This window comes from Montipora capricornis, chromosome 4, assembly GCF_036669925.1.
Source record: "Montipora capricornis isolate CH-2021 chromosome 4, ASM3666992v2, whole genome shotgun sequence".
NCBI lineage: Eukaryota > Metazoa > Cnidaria > Anthozoa > Scleractinia > Acroporidae > Montipora > Montipora capricornis.
In genome coordinates, this window is record NC_090886.1 from 40,310,173 (window position 1) to 40,320,172 (window position 10,000).

General features: G+C 39.7%; 1 protein-coding gene across 1 annotated transcript in view; it reads left to right on the forward strand.

Annotated features, from left to right (window-relative positions):
- Positions 1 to 3,596: 3,596 nt before the first annotated feature.
- LOC138046926 (beta-glucuronidase-like) overlaps positions 3,597 to 10,000 on the forward strand; it is a 16,003-nt gene continuing 9,599 nt past the window's right edge. The window contains exons 1-4 of the mRNA XM_068893553.1: positions 3,597 to 3,911; positions 6,361 to 6,543; positions 7,436 to 7,611; positions 9,296 to 9,659. Of these exons, the coding sequence (XP_068749654.1) occupies positions 3,696 to 3,911; positions 6,361 to 6,543; positions 7,436 to 7,611; positions 9,296 to 9,659 (939 nt within the window). The 5' untranslated portion in view covers positions 3,597 to 3,695. The remainder of the gene's footprint in view (positions 3,912 to 6,360; positions 6,544 to 7,435; positions 7,612 to 9,295; positions 9,660 to 10,000) is intronic.

The following is a 10,000-nucleotide window of genomic DNA, read 5'->3' on the forward strand; positions in this document are numbered from 1 at the left end:
GGCCACTTCCAGGACAGGAAGTCTGCAAATCAAGGACTTCCGGCACGTCTATCCACGCTCAGAAATTTGAAACAACAATGGTTGTCAACGGTTACTAAAATGGACCTTCACTGCAACTGCGCAGAGTCCGTGCACTCTCGTTCCCAGAGTCGCCGTTCCCGTGACCAGCGGTCGGGAAACGTAAACCTAAGCGTGCGCAGAACGACTCTGGGAACGAGATTGGAGTCTGTGTTAGAAAAGCGAACTCTGAGGACGAGATTGGCCAACACATCACGCATGCGCACAACCATTTCAGCCCGTCAATTAGCAACCCTGGACAGTTGTTTAAGCCTTGCTGGGTCTTATCAGCATGTCGCACTGCAAGCACACCAGGCGGGTGTCTTAGGCACCCCTTTAAGTGGCAGCTCCACACAACAAGGGTAGTATAAGCAGTAGTTGGGAACAGCACTGCCGTTCTCCCACAAGGCCGAAACAGCTGTCCAAGTCCGAACCCCAGTTCCTGAACTCGCTGGGCTTGAACCTGGGAATGTTCGATTAATAACCCTTTCACTTAACCACGAGACCACCACATCGCTAACTGCCAGAACGTTTTTTTTAATATGTCAATATTTTTTTTCTTCCGATTACCGCTGCAAACGTGAATTATCACCAGCTAAGAAACAAGTTTAAACAGGAGAAAATTTCCGGCAGTTCCGGTTCGGTGACACTATGACGTCAGCTTAATTTCTTGTAATTGGTCATCGGGCTCCTGTGGGAGTCTCATTTGGGGGAAATTCAATCTAAAAATAAATCGGTCTGTGAAAACGCCGTTACACGAACACAGAAGAGTTGCAGGCTCCGGGTCATGGGTTCCTGACGACTGATAAAACAACGCGAAAGTGTATTTTTCAACGATATTTCGGCTGGCCAATACCAGCCTTCATCAGGGTTATTTGGAAATCTAACGAATTTACAGAATATGTATCCACATGTTATTAAGTAATAAAAATAGGATTTCAAATGATAACGTAACGTGATATAGCTACTGGATAAACAAAGCAAAATTTTAAAAGAAGAGGTAGAGGACATTTTGATAGAAGCCATCCTCTTTTCCAATCTTCTCTCACCACAAAACAAGTAAATAGCGACTGGGTACGAGTCTTGATGTCCAAGGTGAATGGAACCCCTTCCTAGTCTGCTTTCAGACATATCGATCCGGAGCCCTTCTCTGCCATGTACGTATAGATCCTAAGAAGCGACTAACGAGGTCATCATCCCTCCAGCGCCTTCGAACTCCTTTGAGGCCGCCCCGTTTGGTCATTTTCCGTCTTTTTGGAGTCCAATCCGTTACTCGTAACGACAATCCACCAGCTATCGTTGGGTTTGGCAATATGAGCAGTCCATTTTTACATCGAGATGTTACACCGGTTATCAGTCACACGCGCCCCTCAACGACATTTTTCTATATTTCGAAATTAAAATTTAGGTGGACGTCAATCAAATGTTTCCACGACAATGGTCCTGTTCTCTTGGCAGCAGTTGAATTTGTCATGGAAACATTTTATTGACGTCCACCTAAATTTTACTTTTGAAATATGATTTAGTATTATCTTTGAGGGGCACGTGTGACAGATAACCGCTGCAATCATAGTGTTTCTTAAAAATCAAAATCTTAATTATTACATCTTAATCAAAATCAAAATCAAAATCAAAATAAAAAACCAATGTTTGATTTGATTTCTATGTAGAGCGTCTCCTATTGGTGCCCCAGCGCTTGGGACTTGACAACTGAGGAAGCTCACACTTTCAAGAAAATGGACTATTTGGAAGGATTGAATCCACCAAACTGTTTCACGTAACAGCAAACGTCATGGTACCAAATTGCTTTAATAACATGAAGCACTTATTGATGAGGCGTAATAGGTTACCATGGTAACAAAAAGCCCTACATTTTGTCTTTAAGGGCCCACGGACGGTGACTGACGTCATTATATCGTGAGCTGACCAGAAAACTCACTCACCGACCTGGAAAATTTAATAACAATCTCCTAATTGTTGTTTGCATCGAAGGTTCTTCCCGCCCTTCCTCGCGCTCGTCCTCAGATCAGCTGCGCACGCGCAAACAAACTGACTTCCGGTTTGAGAAAAAGCTAAATTTCCGGCAGTCTTGAAATTGAATTATTAAACGTTTTTTGATATGGCTCGTTTCACCTCCAAATACAGAATATAGCTAAGCATTGGTTTTTTGAAATCATCTTTTTTGAAAATGTTATGGGTATTTCAGTATCGTTTATCTCTCTAAAAAGAACATTTTTCAAAATAAAAAGAAAACCGTGCTTGGCTGGATGCAAAAACGAATACTAATTATGAAACCACTGATTAAATACCCAAATTGTTCGTACGTAGACAAATTTAGAGTTTGCTTTTATTGGTCACGTGGCCATGGGCGTGGCATGTTGACGTCATATTTGGGGTCATTGGTTCACAAAAGTTGGAAACTGACCAAAATAATGCCAAATTCTCTCAAATCTCTTAACCATTACATCCTTAGCAACGCACCCCAAAAAATACTTCAGTAGGCCCTTAAACATATTAAACGTTTAAACAAACGTTTACATTTTGTCATGCATTTTAAACATTTACATTTTGCCTTCAAAAGCTTATATCTCAAAATCGAACAGTAATGAGACCCTCATTTTTTATTGCTGAAATGATTTTAATTATTTCAGAAATAAAAAGTGCACAGTTATAAGACATTTAGTGGAGCGGATTCAGAGCCTCCTAATAAATTTCCAGTTGTGTAGAGGCTATAAATAGGCCACTTCGGAAAATACCATAATGCTCTTTGTTTGTGCCCCCAAATTTTGCATAAGCATTGTTTTTGTTTTCTTTTGGGATCACTGTAAGTCCCAGGAGAAACTGGAAACAATGCTTATGCAAAATTTGGGGGACAAACAAAGAGTATTATAGTAGATTCCGAAGTGACCTACTCGCTTCAGATAATTATTTTCTAACTTTGCAAAAAGTGGTAATCACTTTTAAGCGATAAAAAATGGCGTCACTGAATTCTTTTTGAAGACATAAGCGTTTAAAGACAAATTATAGGTGGCCTTTTATTGCTATGGTAATGAGTGCGTCTTTTCAGTGTTAAGCATGCGTCGCGTGCTTAAGCAGGTTTCTGAGTTGGCAAATTTTATTTGCTGTTGTGTAAAGAAGAACTTGTCAAGTTTTTCCTTGAAAAGTACACTTGTTCAAAGCTAGCATGCTAACTTTTCAGCAAGTGCACTTGTGAAGGAAAAAATTGACGCATTGCAGAACTTGCTCGTCTGTACGGGTCGACAAGGAAAACTTGTCAAGAAAATTGAGAAATTGCGGGCGCACAGCGGTCTTGTTCTTGCACGAGCCATGATCAAAAAACGAAAATGGCGCCCCGTGGTTTGTTTTTTTTTTTTCGTCCGCTGTGTACTTGTAATGCTGGCTCCTGTGAATCGTGTCAAAGAAAACTTGTTAATTCGTTCACACCAGCAAATAAGACTTGAAAAGGCAGAACTCGTCAAAGAAAACTTGTCGTTCATACACATGAGCATATGAACATTGTCAATGACACTTATCAAGGAAAAATTGCTCGTGTGTAACCGGCTTAAGCCTTAAACAGCGAGGGGCTGGTGACGACAACAGGACAGGTTTTTTCCCGCGGGTTTTATGTATCCCGCAGTATGGCGTCGCTAAGAAAATTTTTAATTCTAATTTCCGCCTCAACAGCTGTAGGTTTCTTCCCTACAACGGCTTCTCTCCCTGGAATGTTATTTCCAAGGGATACGGAACGCCGAGAAGTGAAGGATTTGAGCGGGATGTGGGATTTTAGAGCTGATATATCCCCAAACAGAAATGGCGGGTTTGAACAAATGTGGTTCGCTAAGCCACTGCGACAGGTAAGCAGAGGGTCGGTCATATTTTGATTTTTCCCAAACCATTTTGAGAAATAGATAATCCCATAGAAGAGCGATGAGATTAAAATTAAGCGAAATATGGATTACCTACAAATTCCCTAAAACCGGAAACGGAAACTTTCAGAGTACCGCAAACTGGAAGCCGGAAAGAATAAACCAGGAAACGTTCCAAACAATTTCCATCAATTTGTGGCAAATTCTCTTATCGATAGACACTGTTCGTTCAACGGTTGCCTTTGAAACATTTTGAACGTTCGCTCTTTATTTTGTCTTTTTGTTTCGAACCTGCTATCAAAAGCAAATGAACTCTCAACGGGTGTGTGATCGTCAAATCGAAATCAACAGATCAGGGAAAGGGGAATCTCCTCTTGTTCATCAAATGCCAACCGAAGTTGATGTACGAATTTGTATTTCTCCATCTTACCAGCTCGTGCAAAGCTAATTGGAAGTTATGTCCGTGTAAAGCAACTATTTTAAAGGATAAGTTCGATTTACTCACCGACTGTAAATAATTAATATACCTGGCGAATATGGAGGATTAATTTCTTTTGTCCCACAGTGAAAAATCTTCGAATATCCCAATAATCCCTTTCACCGATTTCATCAATTTTCTGGATCTTAGCCGCGCCATCTAAATTCAGAGCCGCAAGTGTGCATTACCTCAGAATTTTCCTAATTTCACACCGAATAATAGTTGTTGGGTTTTCCTTGAGTTTACAAAACGCACCTCAGTTCTTTCGAAAAGTATTTATAGGTCCTCAGCTTGTTAGGACTTGAAAACACGCCATGACGTCGACAGGAAATCTAAAAAAAATTCTAATTTGAGTATCCCTCTCAACGGTTTGGATAATGATCAGAACAAGCAGACGCTGTATAAGTTATAACTTATTATTTATAAATCAATCACGCATGCATGTAGACAGTGTTTTAAGTTAAATGAAGAGTGAATTGGATAATAGCGTTGTTATGGAATGGGTGGGCTCCTCAGTACAGTCACAAATAAGTATATATTTAGAATACCCGTTCCCGCGAAAATCAGTTGTCAAGTCCCTGAAAAGAACATGGCAGAAGCAATCACGTGTGACATGGCTTCTTCTAATTGGTTAAAGGCCCACCTTCGCCCAAAAGTCATTGCGGTCGTTTGTTTTTGTTTTTGTTTTTCAAATAACGACTTGTCCAAATACGTGATGTGATTGGCTAAAGGCACTCAGGCGAATCACTCGGGAAACAACATGTCAGATGTTTAGGAAATTTCGTGTTACACGAAATTCAGTCACGGTGCGCAGTGACTTTTGGGCGAATGTGGGCCTTTAAAATTGGCGGCCCTTTGTTTGTTTCACGCGCAAAGTGTATCTAAAAATAATTTCATTTATGACTGTACTGGGGCAAAGGCCGCAAAGTGATAGATCAACACTCTTATCTAATTCAATCTTGGTTAAATGTCAAGAACATTCGTATGAAGCGCTCCTCGTGGAGTATTCTGTCCGTTTGCCCTACACTCTTTTTAACATAAATAGAGGCGGATCCAGTATTTTTTTTGGAGGTGGTGCACCAATAAGTAATGGCGTAGCTGACTGGTGACGTTTTTTCCAGAATACCAGTTGTATTAGAAAGCTCATCTCGCCTGCACCCTCCCCCTAGATCCGCCCCTGATAAAAACGTCTAATTTTTGGGCTGAGGCTGAACGTTCTTATTTTCTTGCGATTGAGCCTGAAAACGTTTTAAACTTGTTCTTAAAATTGTATGGTTTACGACCACAAACTGAGTTGTTCGCCAGTGTATCATGTGATAAGAAAACCACATTGTTAATGCTAAAAAAACCGTCGACGTCCCCAAGTATTTGAGTTAATTGTCCTGTTAGACTAAAGTTTTAACATTTCTTTTACCCTTATTTCTACTACTCACACAAAAAGCAAACGACCATTATAAAGAGGTTCTGAACTGACTTTCAGCCTGGGTATGTCCCCAGTACTTTCTTAAAATTTTGTTTGATTTTGGCCTGAAAGTTCTTATAAAAAGGGTTCTTAAAGCGACTTTCATATGACCTGAGAAAGACCTGAAAAATAAACGTAAAAACAGAACGTAAACAAAAATGCAAAACATTTAATTGGCTTATCGTATAAAAATGCAAACGCAACGTTATCTCTCCATGGAACTTTCTGGAAAGTTTCGCTTGACGTCATTTGAAATGCAGTAATGTCATCGGACAATCGAACCGTTCACTGCCCATATTAGGAGTTTCCTTGGCGGGAATAAGGAGAAGATTTGTTTTAATCTTGCCAAACATTGGTCCTTGAAAGAAATTGTGAACACTTTTTCGAGGTCACACGAAAGTCGCTCTATAAAAAAGTGTACATCTAGACTCGGCCTCTTTACAGTCTTATCTGTTCAATGATTTTTTCCCTTCTTTTGTACTGATGTTTTCTTGTAGTCTGGCAAAGTGATTCCAATGCCTGTTCCCTCAAGTTATAACGACATCACTGAGGACCGAAATTTACGAGACTTTATTGGCTGGGTGTGGTATGAAAAGGAAGTTTATGCTCCCAGAGCGTGGAGCAGCAATGACACCAGGGTGGTCCTGAAATTTGAGGCAGCAAATTACAATACTATTGTGGTAAGTGAATCACACATTCTGCAATGTTTCCAGAAGGTCGCAAATGATTTATATCATATAAATCCATTACTTATATTCTTATATTAAGATTAAGAGTTTGGCTCCATTAACAAACGACAAAAAAGCAATCATGGTCGACCGGGAGTTACGCTTACAGAGATGTAATAGAGGTGATTGTTGTAATTTCTAACAATTTTTCAGTGTGCTTGTAACACTTTCAGAAGGGAAAATTCTTTTACACATGTCATGTCCCAATCGTTATCATTTTAGACAAATTGCAGACGAGTGGCTGGTCATGTTTTTCGAGGGGTGGGGTTGACGGTTAGATTAGAAAGAGAAAAATTTATCGGGTATGGCAGAGTTAATCCGTAATATAGACCAAAAAGAACTTTTCCCAGAAGAGAATGATCCTGATCAGCAGCCATATTGGCTCATTAAAACGAAAAATGAATTTTCACACAAATAGATTTCAATTCCCAAAAACACAAACCTATTTTTCCCCCTTATCACACTCTATGCATAAGGGGAGGAACTTCGAAAACCTACTGTCTTGAAATCTCAATTAACCTATCAAAAAAAAAAAAAACGCAACTACATCCTCCGAATCGGCCATTTTGACGAGAGCACAAGGTCAAGGACGTCATATTGCGCATGACCCGGGTCTTCGCAAAACGATTACAGAATATAGAATACGTACACTTACAGAGAGTTCACCAAAAAAAAAGAAAAGAACTGATTGCGTAGACATGAAAACCAAGAGTGAATTATCTAATTCACTCTTGTGAAAACTCCTTCCTTTGCTGAAACCGTAGTTTTTAAAGCTCTATTGAAGACCTCCTTATCAGAGTATCCCTACTTATTCCTTCTTTTCCTTCTTTCCAAATGTCGGCAGTGGTTAAACAGTAAAGAAGTGATGAGACATTCAGGAGGTCACTTGCCTTTTGAAGTTGATGTAACTCCTCTTCTAGAATATGATAAACCAAACAGAATCACAGCGGCCATAAATAATACCCTGACCCCAACCACCCTACCCCCAGGAGAAATAAAATACCTGACAGGGGGAGATTGGTGAGTATTGTAACTTGTAAGTTGAAAAAGTAAATATTTTGAGCAAGAGCTGATACAAAGAAGATTTCATTATTTAGTAATGTATAGGTTCGGTCCGTACGCGATGATCTCGGGCCAAATAGTTTTCCGTCCGGTCCTGCCACTCAGTCAATAAGTAGATAATATTTCGGCTGGCCAGACCAGTCTTCTTCAGGTACGATGAGAGTTTACATTGGCTTGCTTCTATGTACGCATATATAAAATAAGGTTGACTTGATTCTGGAAAAAATGTGATAAAATATTGTAGTTAGAACTAATTTGTATTCTAATAATATATATGAAAAAATTACTCGATTCTGATTGGCTGAGAGTAGGGCAGTTCAAGTGTAACACAGTACAAAACTTGTAATATACACACCAGTGCAAAAAGTGTAATACCAGTGCAAATTACACATCAAAATTCTGGATTATGATTGGCTAATAAACAATCATGATAGGGTTTGGTCAGAGCCAATCATATCTTTTGTTTTCAAATCAAGCGCGGGCCCTGGATAGCACAATTTATGGCGCAACTTTTTCCTGATTGCTTGAGGTGATACGCGTGCGTTTCTTGTGCTTAACCATCTCGAATTTTTTCATGTATACTAATAATAAGTAATCGCATGATTTTTCTCGCGCAATTTGGAATAAATAAGCACTTCTAAATTTTTTCAGAATACAAATTGCACGCGCCCTACGGGCTCGTGTAATTTTGGTCGTCTTTGAAAAATTGTACTCGTGCTTATTTATTAGAAATTGCACGAGAAATAATGCGATGACCTATTCAGTAAAGGAAGAACGGAAAATAAATAAATAATAATCTGAAATCTAACATGTTTCTTTGCGGATACTTAGACCGTTGGGTTCAATTGGCCTGTCTTTTGAAGTTAAAAATGCTTCCCTGGCCTTGCGGATGGAGGTTCTGTTGGAAAATATTAAGATCATCGTCATCATCTTCATTGTTACGTGTATCATCATGGTAATCAATGAAGCCATGGCCATTGTTTCTACAAAGACACAAGGCTGCAACTAATAGACCCTTTGCATAAATGGCGCCCAAATTAGAATAACAATACTTGATACATCCTTAGCCTCGTCTTTATGTTTCAAGACAAAGGATTTTTCTCATGAATGTGAGGCTAAGGATGTATCAAGTATTGTTATTCTCATTTGGGCGCCATTTATGCAAAGGGTCTATTTCCATTGTCCTGACTACTAAATTTTAACCTGTGGCTCACCCCATCAGGGACTCGTCCCCTCCAGGCCAGGTTCAGCTATGCAACTGCCCGCACCCCGGCTCCCGGTGTTCCGGCTGTCCATTCCATATTCTGCCGGATCTCACTCCCAATGTACATATCACGAACCGGACCACATAACCAGGAGCCTACAAGTCCAAATACTTGGTCTATGCGACGGCATTTTCACTGATCAGGGTATTTTTAGGCGAGTTGTTAAATACGATTTTGCTTGCACGAGTGACCATTCTTAATCCCATTGGTACTAATTTCTCACGCAAGACTTGTGATCAGCTGGAAAGGTCTGGTTTCAAGAGAAAATCAATCTAAAAATAACTCGGTCTTTAAAAACTCCGTTCAACAAGTATAATGAATTTGTACACTCATAGTCATGGACTCCTGTCCCGAATTATATCTCTACTTCATTGCAGGTATCCACCTGGTTTCTTTATCCAAAAATACTACTTCGACTTCTTCAACTATGCCGGCATTCACCGTCCAGTTAAACTCTACGCAACGCCTGTAGTCTTCCTCTCAGACATCACTGTCACCACAAGTTTCTCAGGAAACATTGGTGCAGTGAACTTTGTTGCAACAGTGTCTTCAAGTAATTCAATTGCACAGCTCCCAAAATTCGATATAACCATGGAATATCTGCTGCAAGACAAACAAGGATTTGTCGTAGCCTCAACTGGAGGTCCGGATGTATTTAATGGAACACTGACATTGAAAAACCCAATCCTTTGGTGGCCAGTTGGAATGAGCGATCTACCTGCATACCTGTACACACTCAAGGTCAAATAAACTTAACTTTACAAAACATATTTCCAAAACGTAAAGCACAACCCCTTGCTAAAAGTTGTATCTTAACTAATACCTGGGTGTTTAAGGTTTCCTAAAATTGAGGACCATCGGGTGTTTATTATTTAAGTTTTCTTATTTACTTTTCTAAATAAAATTACCTTTGGCAATTGGCTTAAGGGTACTATTAGAGTAATTATCTATTGGGTATTATTATTCGAGAAGGAACTACAAATGGGAACGATAATCCGCTGTCGTAACCTCTTTTCATAAACATCATCAAGAGTCAATTACCTAAGAGTAATATTTACCCAAATTGGCCTAGCCCCCATCAG